The 14,701-nt window shown below is 40.1% G+C and overlaps 1 protein-coding gene across 4 annotated transcripts in view; it reads left to right on the forward strand.

Moving 5' to 3' along the window:
* The window catches only part of SIM2 (SIM bHLH transcription factor 2), a 51,012-nt gene that overhangs the window by 32,743 nt on the left and 3,568 nt on the right, over positions 1-14,701 (forward strand). For 3 of the 4 annotated variants that reach the window (XR_002120163.2, XM_010723433.3, XM_031556848.1), the window contains exons 8-10: positions 5,861-6,008; positions 7,809-7,977; positions 8,955-9,363. Coding sequence is in view for 3 of the 4 variants with exons in the window: in XM_010723433.3 (XP_010721735.1) it covers positions 5,861-6,008; positions 7,809-7,977; positions 8,955-9,363 (726 nt within the window). In the remaining variant the exon portion in view is untranslated. Of the gene's footprint in view, positions 1-5,860; positions 6,009-7,808; positions 7,978-8,954; positions 9,364-12,722; positions 13,068-14,701 lie in introns of those variants that run through there. The other variant, XM_031556851.1, reaches the window with a different exon arrangement.

The following is a 14,701-nucleotide window of genomic DNA, read 5'->3' on the forward strand; positions in this document are numbered from 1 at the left end:
AACATCTGGACGTGGGAAGTAGTTCATTCAGTAGCGCATTAATTTGAGAAGCAAATTGAGGGAATAGCTAGAAAATCTGGATTTGGCTCACTCTGCTGCAGCCCATACAATGCAAAGATGAAATCCAAAAAACAATTGTTAGTGAACTTTTTTTCCAGATTGTTCCTGTGGACTGAAAGCAGTTGGAGTCAAATCCTTCTTTTAGGCTTTCTGAGGTTGGTTCTTCACCTTACTTTGGGATGTTCATGAGGATTTAGAAAATAAAGGAGGATGTAATTGTATTTGGCACAAACCAATGCTGAAATTCCAAGTACTGGATTCTATTGACAGCAGAGTATGCTACAGAAAGCAGAAGCTGACCTTTATAGGAAGTTAATATTTGCCATAATGTTACTGAAGATTTTGCTTTACGACCTAAAAACTAGAATGACCAGGGCATGCTTGATTTAGCAGAGCACTGTTAGAGTTAGGGTAGTATGCTTAGGTTGAGGTTGGACTTGTTGATCTTGAAGGTCTTTTCCAACCTGAGCGACTCCATGATTCTGTGCTGCAGCATGTGTAATGACCTCCCCCACATCCACTGGGGGCATCCTGTCTGTTGTGCTAACCTCTGCGTCGGTGGTGAATGTTGACCTATACAAAAATCATACTTATTGTGACAACTGTTAAAAAATACCTATGCCAAGCATTATATAGATGCTTCCAATATAGCTGCAATCATCTCTAGACAACAGTTTGTCCATTTGAGAGCAAAGTTATGGATAGCTCTGTGTGCACTGTAGAAGACTTGTAGCTCGATTACTAGTTTGACCTGTATATGACTGGTGTTCTAAACAGAGACACATTATGTTTATTCAATTACTCAAAAACCACAACCAAACCACATACAAAGAAAAAAAAAACCCAAAACATTAACCAAACAGAATAACTAAAAGCAGTTCTCTAGCTGCTCTACCAGAATTACAAAGATAAGTTATTGAAAAGTTATAATCAAAAGAAAAATATGAGGTACGTACATAGAAATTTATGAAATTTTCAAAGAAGCTACATACGAAGAAGCAAAAAAAAAAAAAAGCTTGGTCAACAGTGGGAACAGTGTAGAATCATTGTCAAAATACTAAGTAATAGGAATTATTAAAACAGATGTAAAGTGTACAAAGTTTCTCTGGGGAGCACTGTTATAACTCCCCCACCATCCATCAGCAAAAATGTCTGAGGAACATGAACAGTAAAACTCTGGCAGGTTTGATGTATCATTCAATAAAACAATCTGATGATTAAGTGTCATCTGATGAAGAAACCTGGAGAGAAACATCTTACACCTAATAAGGGTATTAAGAGGAAAAAAAAAAGAGGAAAGAAGAAAAGCAACAGTAAAGCAAAGTAACCAATTGCTCTTTCTAAGAGGGAAAAAACAACAATCCTGAACTGAAGACCTGAAGCTTGTGAACTTTAAGTTAGGCAGCATAGAGAACAAAACAGAGGAAACTGAGAGGAACAAGTTAGAAGGAGTGTAACAAGAACAACAGACTATGAGGAAAATGTACATGTGAATATTTGCCTAAGGTGTGCTGGCAGCAAAAAGCGTTTCCTGTTTTAAACATTTGATTTTCTTCCAACCTTATGGAAAAGATTCTGATGTTTGAAATAGTGTTATTTATTTCTATAGCACCATCAATATGCACAGTGTTTTCTCTGCAACTGGGGAAATGTGGCCACACAAATAACGAGTCCTTGCCTTTTAGAATCTTGCATTCTAGGAGGCAGGATAGAGAAGCTGTTCTAGTACAGGCAAAATATTCCTCTATTCCAGTATAGAAACTACTTTTCTGTCTTTGAAGAAATCCTTTCACTTCTAACATCATCTCTTTGTGAAGAAGACTTTGAGCATCCCACATGTTTTAGCATCATTGTTCTTTGCACCTTATAATTTTATACAAGAGTCACATCTTTGCCTTGGAAAAGCCGTAGCCCCAGCTGATGTCATCCCCAAACTGATTTGCTGCTTCCTGGAAGTTATGTATTTATGGAACCTATCTGGTGGAAGAACACAGTTTACTGTCCAAAGCATCGCCTTTGCTATTGCTCCCACAGCAATCAGGGCTTTTGGCAGAACTGCACTAGTTTTTAAGAGAGCAAAAGAACTGTAGAGTCTGCTGGGGCACCATCCCTTGACCACACTGCTCAAGAGCTGGACTGATGACATACAAGGCTGTGTGTGCCAGGGACACTAAAGCAATAACTGCTCTGAGCACGGAACCAAGAACTTCATTTCTCTTAGTGATATCTTGAAGTGTAGGCTGGCAACTCCCAGCCATATGCCTGTGAGCCTGCTGGAGCCTTTTAAAATAGACATCTGTGATAGACCAGAAGGGGAGCCCAGCCAGCCCAATGCCTTTTTCAGCTTGCCTGGTAAATGAGGAGAGAACCACAACAGAGGAACACCCAGCTACAAATTGCACATCTCAGAGCCAAGGGTAAAGCCACTGAATCCTTCCCATCCCATTGCAGTGGAGGCCACCAAGAAGTCTGAAGATTTTATTGGTAGTGGATTTACCTCACTCCATTTCTGAGGTTTCCCAATCAGCATCAAATAAGGATAATTTAACAAAGAGTCAAATGGAAATTGACCTTATTTTCTGTATTGGAAGCACAGCTACTGTCTTTTAGTCAAGGTCAGACTTTCCCCAGATTGCTAAAAATGCAGGAGACACAGAGTCCTCCCCCTGTCCCAGGAGAAATACTGGTTTATCCATGTAATTAGGAATAAAAGTGGAACACTGCAGTACTCAGTGGTTTTTACATCTTTTAAAATCCTGTCTTAACTGGAGAGCTAAAACAGGGATTTAAAAAAATAAAAAGGAATTAGAGAGAAAGAAAAGTCAAAACTGGTCCCAAAGCATCTGGATGAACTTCATGATAGCTAGCAAAACATCAGACCATTAGATTCCATTTTGGAGGATGGAGGCCACATTAGAAAAAATATGTTAGATGATCTGGGCCAAAATATAAGCCCCATTTTCTAGAACTGTAAAATTTGGAATACAGAACCGCAAGAAACGTTGTGATTTCATGGCACATTATTGGTTATTAACAAATATTTTTAGAACAGGCTTCTATGGCATTGTTACACTGACTGCTGAGTAGCAAACACAATGCATTTATCTTTGTGAGATACATTGCACTTAAAAACAGGATATACGTCTATATATTTTGTGGGTTTGTTTATAAACTTGCATACGTTTTCCCCATTATTTTTTTCAGTATCTGTACATATGCACCCTCTATCACCCTTCACCTGAGTATTCTGGGTAGAAATGCAGGCATGAGAAAGAACATCTGCAAGTATGAGGCAAAATCTGGTATATAGAAACTTCAAACTCTAAACAGCAGTAGTTTGGTGTTAGCAGAGATTGGTTTTTGCATGTCCTGCAAGATGTTTTTATTTATTTTCTTGATTTCTGAACAAATGGGTGCCATATCCTATAATTCAACCCTATGCTGAAGGACTTGGGGATCCTGATAAACAATAAACTGGACTTGATCCAGCAGTGTGCCCTTACAGCCCGGAAGGACAACAGTATCCTGGGCAACATCAAAAGAGCAACAGACAGCAGGGAGAGGGAGGAGACTGTCTTCACTGCTCTGCCCTTGTGCCTTTCTGTCTGGAGAACCTGGGGCCCCGAGCACAAGAAAGATGTGGAGCTGTTGGGTTGGGCCCAGAGGAGAGCCACGAAGATGATCAGAGGGCTGGAGCATCATTCTGATGAGGACAGGCTGAGGGAACTGGGCTTGTTCAGCTTGGAGAAGAGCAGGCTCTGGGGAGGCCTTCGTTAAGCCTTCCAGTACTTGAAGGGATCTTACAAGCAGGAGGGGGATTGTCTTTTTACATGGTCAGATAGTGATAAGGCAAGGAGAAGTGGCTTTAAACTAAAAGAGGGGAGATTCAGGTTAGATTTTAGAAAGTAATTTCTTGCTGAAGGGGCAGTGAGGTGTAGCACAGCTGCCCAGAGAAGCTGTGGTGCCCCATCCCTGGAGGCACTCAAGGCCAGGTTGGATGGGGCCCTGGGCAGCCTGAGCTGGTGGTGGGCAGCCCTGCCCATGGCACGGAATTTGGAACTTTAAGGTCCCCTCCAACCCAAGCCATTCTGTGATTCTGTGAAATGATTCTATGAGAATGGAAGAACAACTGATGCTTCCAGAAAGATCTGTCTACAATCATTCAGTAAGAGCTTGATTTTCTTAGGGAGATTTTCTGGATTTGATGAAAAGTCTAATTATGCTCTATCTTCTGCAGAGAGCAAACTGTCCAGAGAGAGGGCCCATATGCAACAGACTTAAAGGGCTGTTTACCAAGAAGAAATCTTGCTTCTGTTTGTCAGTCTTCCATTGGATTATTTATTATCCACATTATTGCAATCTCTAATTAGTATTGAAGTTACAGATTTACACTCTCCCAAGTAAGAAGTGAACAACAAAAAAAAGCCAACTCCAGTGATGACTGATAGCCATATGATTCATTAGCAAATAAAACAAATAAAAAATGATTACACACTTTACTTTTTTGTTCTTGGCTTAATACTGGATGCCCTCTCTGTCAGAAGAATCTTATATGAATACTAATTAAAAGTCTGTGTATTTTAACTTCAAGTGATCATTTGCTCTAGTAGAGTTGGCTGAAAGAGGAAGCTGCTGGTTTTTAGGCTTATTATATATCTGCTTCTGCACCAAACTCATATCCTGAGAGCACAAAATTAGATTCAGCTTTGATAAAGAGTTCAGTGTAATACAAACTCTACATTTGTAAGCAGTAATTTGATTCCTTTGTCATGTATTATACAAAGCTACAAGGAATTTCTGCTATTAATCTTTTTTAAAAAGATGCTTTGGCAGGGGGGTTGGTCTCGATGATCTCTGGAGGTCCCTTCCAACCCCTACAATTCTGTGATTCTGTGATTCTGTTTTTTCTTTCAATAGTTTGACTATCAATATTATTTTCTAATTTAAAGTGAATGATTGCATGGGAGAGTGAGAAGATGGGGTTTCCTAATCAAATACTTCAGGTTTTTACAAGAGAAAAAGAATAGTTGAGGGCTGTTAATTATCTTTTGGTGAATCATAAGATAAATGCCTGGCAATGAACCAGAAACATTTGTGGCTAAATTAAATATTTAGAGATGCCACACAACTCCTATTATAGCATAGCCTTATGTAAAAATGTTCTTGTTCACAGAGCATTCAGGTTGTTTAGAGGATCACATTTTTAGTGAAATCTATCTGATAAATGATTTATCCCTCTGGCCCTGCCTTCCTTTGTGTGTTTAAGAACTGAAGAACATTTTAATTTTGCTCTTTTAAGTTAACCTTTGAAATGTAGAGTTCACAGAGAAAAAAGAGTCATAGCAACGTAGCATAAAATACACAGCAAAATACACAATTATTTTTCAAGCAATGAATATGGAAAGTGCTTCCAAATACACTAGAATGTTGTGTCCACTTGAAATACTCCTGCTGCCTTGCACTTCTTATTTTCAGTCAGAGGATTAGAAACAGAAAATTCTTTTGCAGAACATAAGCAGAAAAAAGTAGGGTGAACTGGATAAGAATGGAAGACAAAATTAATAGTTCACAACATAGTATTTGTAAACAACAATGTGACACTGTGAAACTACATAAAGGAGTAGGGTAGACACTTTTGCAAATAAGTTATTTGAAGTTTTGAAGTTTCCGTGGGAGAAGGAAGTCTAAGAGAGGAGGAGGAGGGAGAAAAGTCCCTCCCTTGCAAATAAATCTCTCCAGGGAATCTCTAGGTCATAACTCCAAGCAGTGTGAAATGCTTTTTTTTGTATTTTACTCACAGTGTTGGTGAAAGGCCAAGTAACAACCAAGTACTATCGACTACTGTCCAAACATGGAGGCTGGGTTTGGGTACAGAGCTACGCTACCATTGTGCATAACAGCCGTTCATCACGGCCTCACTGCATAGTGAGTGTCAATTATGTCCTTACGTAAGTCAAAATACTTTGTACCATTACATGTTACCAGTAATTGATTCGTTACTTAAATCCTTTAAGTTTGTTTTCCTTGTGTCTTCCATTGTCATTTTGTGTTTGCCTGCTTCAGCCACTGTGCTCTCCTCATATCCTCCCTGCTTCAGTTATAAAAATTTATTGAGCTAAAAAAAAAAGCTTGTATTTATGATGACTGTTTCATAAACTGCATGTTTGAGTGCGTAGTACCACTGGTAGCTATTTGAGTTAGGTCTGGATCCCAGTTCTGCAACTGTCATCACAGCAGTGGTGCTATCCCGACACAGTGCTCCTTAGCAGAGATCGCAGTGTCAGTTCTCTGTTCGCAGAGACAGAGAAATAGTAGAAAGTATTACTCCTTTGGGGGATGAGTGGATAACCAAGGATTCCCTCACTTGCCCTGGGCTGAACAGATACACACAATGACAAACAGCTCCCACTGAGCTTGTGAATGTGCAATGGTTTGGGCCTGCTATTTCTGATTTCTGGTTCAAGCCACAAAAGTGTTACAAAATTCTTATCATGATATAAACCTAAGAGAGACAGAAATCCACATGGGATAAGTGGGATAAGTAATAGTGAAATAGACTGTGCCTGAAAATACTATCTGTTAAAAAAAAAAGATAGTAGGCCCATTGGGTTGAACAACAGTTGAAGAAGGCAAGGAACTACACACTCTTTTGTCTAGATTTGTTCATTTCTTAATTTGCATCAGAATAAATTGTGTTTGCATGACATGTGCGGTGGGGTCATGTGTGTCTGTGTGTTATAATTCTGTTTCTATTACTTGGTCTTGAAGAGTTGAAGCATAAGAGCTAGCAACCACAGTGTATTTCCTTAACCTACCTAAAGCAGGTATTCAACCCTAGATACACTGGGCAGTACTATGCTCATTCCTGTTCTGCTGTGAGATAACAGCACTAAGGAGATACTCAGTCCCACAGCCAGCATGAGTTCCAGGAGATGGGGCAGTGATTGAGGAAACTGTGCCAGGGTCATAAGAGCATAATCTTGAGTTGAATTTACTTCCAGATTATTCACCATCAAGAAATGATAGAAATGAATTCTAGATAGGAACTGAGAGAGAAGTAGATTTTTCTCTAGTTTTCCTTTCACAAATATACTCCATCATTTCTACTGACAAAAACAGAGAAGACAACTTACTCATCAAAAATATATCAATTAATGTTTCAGTAGATATTCACAGCTTGCTCTTGTTTTGCTTTTTATCCTCTTTCGTACAGAAGTCTGCCCTGTATGTGGAACAAATGAAACTGAACACAACAGTGGAGATATTAAATTCTAGAGACAATCAGAAAAACAGCATTGCATTTCCTCTGGCCTAGCTACAAGGGTACTGTGCTGGTGGGAGAGGAACATTGCTCCTTTGCCTCTCCTCAGAGCAAGCTGTGAGAGACAGGGAAGAGACCAGCTCTTGACTGAGGAGACAGATTAATTGATCCATGTCTTCCTATCAGGTGACATGATTATGATTCCAAAATACAGAGTACCACAGATGGCTGAGAACAATAAGTTCAGATAGCAGGGACATCTAGTGCAAAGATGTCAACTCTGTTAACCCAGTGGAATGTTTGTGATAGACTCCCATGAAAACAGTCAGACCATAAAATTCATTGCTTGCTAGCATCCTCAGCTGAGCAGACAGTGAAAACCTTGGAAGAATGAAAACATTGTGAATGCTAATATGTATTTTCAAATGAACTATTTTGTATTTGTGGTATGTCTGAATATGTAATTTATTGGACTGTTCTTTTGCAGAGATATTGAGTATAAGGAACTTCAGTTGTCACTGGACCAGGTTACCATTTCTAAGTCACAGTTTTCATGCAGAAACTCGGTATCTACCTCGCAGGAAACAAGGAAAATAATAAAACCCAAAAGTAATAAAATGAAGGCAAAACTCAGAACAACGCCTTACCCACAACAGGTAACTTTTTGGCAATATTTACCTGCCAGTTACTGTGGTAGAGTCCTTGAGCCAGGATAGAGATCCTCTGTAGCTGAACTTACTGTACAACTGACTATAGTATGCTCTTCTGCAGGAACTCCCTTGTAGGCCAGAATACAATGCGAACCTTTTGTTCTTGGGGTGGACAGCACAAGCAGTACAAAACAACACTGGCAAGTTGGCAAACAGAAAGACTTTTGGATTTGGAGGATATAAAGTCCTTAAAAAACCCAACATGTTTTCTTGGCAAAAAAAAGAAAAAAGGAAAAAAAAAAGAAAGCAATGTATTAAGGACAGTTGTAGTGTAGAATGATCTCATTCACTCATGATTTGCAGGGTTTTTAATGTCACATAGATACTGGCAGTTTCCTTATGCTGGAGAAGGCTTCATAAAAAGGAATCTTAAAAAATAGAGCATTGGGATGGGATTTGGGATATCTGTTCTGTCTCTGGGTGAGTTAGAACAAGATGGGAAGGGAAGCAATGGAGATCATAAAACAGGGTTGGTGAGACTGATGCTAAACATGAGACATTCTGAGGCTTCGCTGAGAGGGACTACTATTATCTTATAAAAGCACCGAATGAAGCTAGCACTTCAGTCAAAACATATTCATGGTATGTAACTCCACTAATCAGTAATTTCCTGTGCTTTGCAACAAACTTATGCTCTCTGCTATTTGCAACTGCCTACATTTACTAACTAAAATCCAACTGGAAAAATTATCAAATAAAACCTTAGCATTAGGATGTCAAAATTGTTCTTTGTTTCTGTATTAAGTGAAGGTAAACCACAGTGAAGATAAAGAATTTTAAACGCATGGCAAGCCAGTCCCTTTAGCCAGTGAGATTGCAGTTCAAGGAGGCCCAGCTTTGGGTGCCTTTATGACATGTTATGCTGTTTCATATTAAAGTTAGTCATTTAACTCTCTCCCCCTCATTTTTTTTCTTTCCCCCAGCAATACAGCTCATTCCAAACAGACAAACTGGAATGCAGCCAGGTGGGAAACTGGCGATCCAGCCCTGCAGTGAACGCTGCCACCATTCAAGAACAAAACTTTCATTCAGAAAACAGTGAACTTTTATATGCCCCATCATATAGCTTGCCTTTCTCTTACCATTATGGACACTTCCCTGTAGACTCTCATGTCTTCAGCAGCAAAAAGCAAATGCTGCCTCCTAAGTTTGGGCAGTCTCAAGGAGCACCTTGTGAAGTGGCTCGATTTTTCTTGAGTACGCTGCAGACAAATGGAGAATGCCAGTGGCATTACGCCAACTCCTTGGTATCCAACAGCCAGTCACCATCCAAAAATCTTCCTGAGCAGCCAGTGAACATCATCCGACATAATCTTGGACAGAGTTATGAAGGTGGGTGTCACTTTAAGAAAAAAAAAAAGAAAAGAAAACTCTGGAATGTTTGGGAAATATTTGTAAATGTAATTTGAAAATAGGAAATATAAGATGGTTAGGAAATGTAGAAAATCACAAACATGGAAATATAACATCTAGTATGCTCATAGTATTTACATGTTTATCCTGTTTACCATAAGAACTTAATTTGGAGTATGAGGAGGGAAGGGATGCCATCCAGAGGGACCTTGACAGGCTTGAGAGGTGTTCTCATGCAAATCACATGAAGTTCAACAAGGCCAAGTACAAGGTTCTGCTCTTGAGCTGGGGCAAATTCAAGATGGCTGGGCATGGCATGGATTGAGATCAGCCCTGAGGAGGACTTGGGGCTGTTGGGAAGTTCAAGGTGAGCCAACAGTATGCACCTGCAGCCCAGAAAGCCAATCATACTTGGGCTGTATGAAAAGAAGTGTGGCCAGGAAGTTGAGGAAGGAGGTTTTCTTCTTCTCTCGTGGAGTACTGTATTCAGCTCTGGGGACTCCAATGGTTCTGTTGGAGAGGGTCCGGGGGAGACAGTGAGGATGATCAGAGAGCTGGAGCACCTCTCTTTTAAGAAAATCTGGTGCAGCTGGGCTTGTTGAGCTCAAAGAGAAGGCTCTGGTGAGACCTTTCTGGGACTTCTGGTATCTAAAGGGGATCTACAGGAAAGCTGGAGTGGGACTCTGTCAGGGAGGGTAGTGATAGGACAAAACAATAGGTAATTGTTTTGAACTTAAAAAGAATAGAGTATGGATAGCACGGTTAGTTTGCAGTTGGAACTGATGATCTTTAAGGTCTTTTCCAATTTGAGCAATTCTATGATTCTGTGATTCTATGATTTAGATTCAGTATTAGGAAGAAATTCTTTACTCAAAGGGCAGTGAGGTAGTGGCACAAGCTGAGAAGAGACGCTGTGGATGCCCTGTATCTGGAAGTTTTCAAGGCCAAGATAGATGAGGCTCTGGGCAGCCCTATCTGGTGACTAGGGGATGGAGCCATTCTACGATTCCATGTTTCTATTATCAAAGCATCAAATAATGCAATCACCAGAATCACTTTCAGAACATGGTAGTGATACCACCTCCTTTAATGCTGGCACAGCTTGTCTCCACATTTTGCTATAAGAAACAAATGCACTTCAGTCCACATACAGAAATTAAAATAAACACGATCTATTTCCACAAAAATTGAAGGTTGTCCTTTCTGAATATGAAGCCATTCTGAATGTCTTCACCTTTCAGTCACTACAGGGAATGAGTGAATGAAATGCACTCTCTTCCTGCTTGATTTAAAATGTCTTCAATGGTCCTGGCTGATCACCTGCATCATCTCTCCATACAGACTGTCAGCTTAAATACTTTGAAGGAAACACTGATAACACTGACATCTGAGATAGCAACCGATAAAAAATAGCCATACACAGCTATAAATGATTTAAACAGGCTAAAGATACACTCTAATCTTTAGATCTCATATACATTACACCTATCTGTGTACACTGTTTTGGTCCTTACTTACAAGTCACTGGACTGGTTGACATAAAATTATAAGTTGGAAATGTTTCTTTCTTCTAACTTCATTATGGACAGGACGGAGGAAGCAATAGATTTATTCACACGAGGATAAATCATTAGATATCCCAGATCTGAAGGGTACATCCGCAGATATTAAAATATGAGTGTGTTACATAAAACAGAAGATGGTATCAGATACTAAAAATGTCTCCTGGAGAGTAACTTCTGTCCAGGATTTTGTCCTTTGAAGGACCATCTAATGTCACCTAGCTGACCGTAGCATTTCACTGTCCTGCATGTAGGTTAAAAATGAATGATATTTAAGATTTCCTTATAGTACAGTGGAGGTTAAATGTTTTGGGTTTTTTTTCTGAGCCCAGGCTCCTCTACTGTGTTGACTTCCTTTTGCTGGTGTTGTGGGCAGGGTGTGATAAAGAGTAGCTTTGAACTAGTAGAGATGTTTTAGAAATGTTTTTGCCCTTTCTGAAAGTGCCATATCTTTGTGGAAGAGAAAGAAGTCATATCTTCCGAGGATAAGTATAAGGTTCAAAGCAAATTACCCCCAGTGAATCTGAAGGAACAAACCTGTCCCTGTGTACTGAAGCCCAGCTTTTCATCTCTGCTTCCAGACTAATAGGGGCAGTGAGACTGACTGAGATAGCAGATCCACCCCTTTGCTGATCTGATACACTGCTAATGGATATGGAAAGAACAGCCTGTTTAGGAAACAGTCTGTAAAACTGACTGTTCAATAACTGACTGTCTGCCATAAAATTTGCCAGAAAAGCCCGTTGAGCATAGAAGCAGACAAGTAATTTACCACTGGTTGGTTGATGGTCAGACAACTCCCATTAAATATGTGAAGCCAGAAGGATTCCACAGGAATACTGTAAAATCTGTTTAGAGGAAAAAAAACACAACCCAACAGATCAGTGCAAGGAACTGCTGTTTTTTTTTCAGTTTCATCATGCATGCCTAGCTGCACAATCTCTTCATGACCAGAAAAATGGAGCTCTGATACCTGCAATTCTTTGTTATCACTTCCATTTCCACTTTTGTTGCTTAAGTTGGAATATGTGAGTTTTCTTTTGAGCAGAGATTTACTCTACTTTAATGGGTGCTTAGCTATTAAAGAATTGAGGAAAAGTGACTTGATATGGCTAATTCTCTGCAAGATCCCTCATGCTTTTGCTATTTTGAAGAGGAAAAGATTACAGTCAACTCAGGCCTGGTGAGAGATCACTACTGGAGTTCACAGGCAGCATTAGGAAAGGGAAGGAAAAAAACAGCCTCCATTGCACACAGAGAATTTATCTCTAGTTGTTCTGAACTTTAATTCATCCTAAGGAAGAATTAGTCCTGTTGTACTTTTGCAGAGGCTGCTGGCAAATGAGAAATCTGAACCATTGAAAGCAGCCTTTTTGCTTTGAGTTAAAAGGGGTATCTGATCTTCCTTACATTGTCAACTATTGCTTTTTCCAGTGGTTCACTGACAAACTGACAGCTAGTAAGCTTCAAAGCAGAGAGGATCTGCTTAGCATCATTATCTTCAATCCAAAGGCAATGCCAAATATGACATCTGGCAACCGGGCTGGATGCTAAGGCTATTACACATCACATCCACAGAGGCATCTGCCAAAAATACCATAGGCGAGAGACATCTTTTACCATGGAAAATAGTGTTTTTTGGAGAGGTCAGAGATTTTAAGATGATTATGCCAAGCCATCAAAGCCCTGGAAAAGCACGTAGCAGATAAAACTGTCTGCAAATCAGATGCTGCTGCCTAAGAATCTGGTTTTGAAACTTCTTCCACTTTATTCCAGCTGGTCTACTCATCAGAAAAGAGAATCTCTTCAGAGAAATCAACCATCTTCATAGTCAGGGATATTTCCTTTGTACACTTCCATGGTTACACTGCTACTGTGGGTACCAGGGTATCCACAGTTCACTTAAGTCATGCTGTTGACCAGTCTGTACCACCCATGTGAAGCTTAGCATCATGTTGAACTGTCAGGAGTACACTCTTCTGAGATTAATGTAGATCAGAAAGCCTAAGAACAATTATGCAAGACAATTATGCATGAAGAGACCTTCATCTGTGATGTAAAAACTGACAAGGTTTTCTGAAGATTGGATGCAAAGCTGCCTGCAGATAAGGACCATGCACCAGTGTAGGAAGGTCTATTCTAAGTACTGGTCTTCCTACATTGATTCAAAGATGTCTTCTTGTCATTTCTTACTGAAATAAATGGGCAATAAGAAAACAAGGAGTGGCTCTACCTCTTAACTAACTCTGACTCTTCTTGTCAGACAAAAACATGTTTATGACTGGAATATCTTTTCTGAGAGCATCTTTCCCATAGTGAACACCAACAGACCTTTAACGGCACTATGTGAAGGTCAGGAGGGAACACTCCTCACTACAGCACCAGATTAAACAGGATGAAAACTACTCCAGTGTACTGCTACTTTGCACAGGTATTACATATTTTACAGACTAGTTTCTTCTAGAGGAGCCTTCCATTTGGGTGATTGGATGCTGAACTCTCAGCAGGCTGACAGGGAAGGTGAGCTCTTATCACCAAACAGACAATAGTCTGTAGTCAATAACTGACTGTCTGCCACAAAATTTGCCAGAAAAGCCCATTGAGCATGCTGCACCCAGTGCACAAGTGGGAAAGCAGGGCTGCTTGGTGAGAATTAGCAGTGACATGATGCCTGATGGACTGAGCTCACTGCTGTAATTGTCAGTTGCTATGAATGGAGGTGGTGTAAGCATGTATGAAGGGCCTTCTAGAAGCTACTATCACTCTAGTATAATATATGGCCTTAAGGAATATATGGAATATGACAGAATAGCTCTGTCACTCAGCACAGCCGAGTTCCCCTGGCAGAAGAATGGGCTGGGAAGCATCCCAAATTAGTGCACTGACTTCTACCACTGTAAAGAGTGCCCAGTGAGTGAGAATGCGCAGAATGCACCTGGCTGAGGCAGGTATCCTGATAACTGCCCGTGTGCTGGATGGCTGGAAGCAACCCGAGGATATTGCCCTTTCACAGCAGCACAGAGCGGTGGGTCTTTGTGTGTGACAAAACTCCCTGCAAGGATTCCTTCCCAGGTCACTTCTGGGTTTTTATCTGCAAAGGAAGATGAGCAGGTTTTAGTCTAGCTCTGCCAACTCTTCTGAATCCAAGAGGACAAGAACTACTATGCTCTGCTGCACTGCCGTCCTGCTTAACTGTCTGCTCTAACTCCACAAATGTGCTGACAACTTTAATGGAAGCCTGCAAACAATTAACCAAATGCTTACTTTCTTCCTCAACATCAGAGATGAAAACCATGTTTGAGGCACAAGATAGAAAAAAAAAAAAAGATAATACCTTGTAAATCTCTGAGTATGCAAATTACTTCTTGGACCAAAAAAGAAGCCATCAGCTCAGCCGAATTCAAGATTAAATAAAAAAGAAATAAAAAGACTACATCCAACTGTTTGCTGTGATGCTTCAGCTTCTTACAAGCTTGGGTTCTAAAAATGGGAAAGGACAATCTTTTCTCCAGAGGGGAGAGCAGAACCATGAGGCAACAGTACTCCGTGGTGCCATGAGAACCAACTCATGGCTGGCAGATGCATCAAGTTTGGGAAAAACACCAAAACTGTTATTCCAGCTTAATTAAATCATACTGGTTATATATCAGCAACTCTCAGACAGTGACTTTTTTTATAACAAGAATGACAAAAGTGGAGTTAAAATTATAGTAATACAATTATATTAGAAAATTTCTAAGTTATACTCAAGCACG

This window comes from Meleagris gallopavo, chromosome 1, assembly GCF_000146605.3.
Source record: "Meleagris gallopavo isolate NT-WF06-2002-E0010 breed Aviagen turkey brand Nicholas breeding stock chromosome 1, Turkey_5.1, whole genome shotgun sequence".
In the NCBI taxonomy this organism is placed as follows: Eukaryota; Metazoa; Chordata; class Aves; order Galliformes; family Phasianidae; genus Meleagris; species Meleagris gallopavo.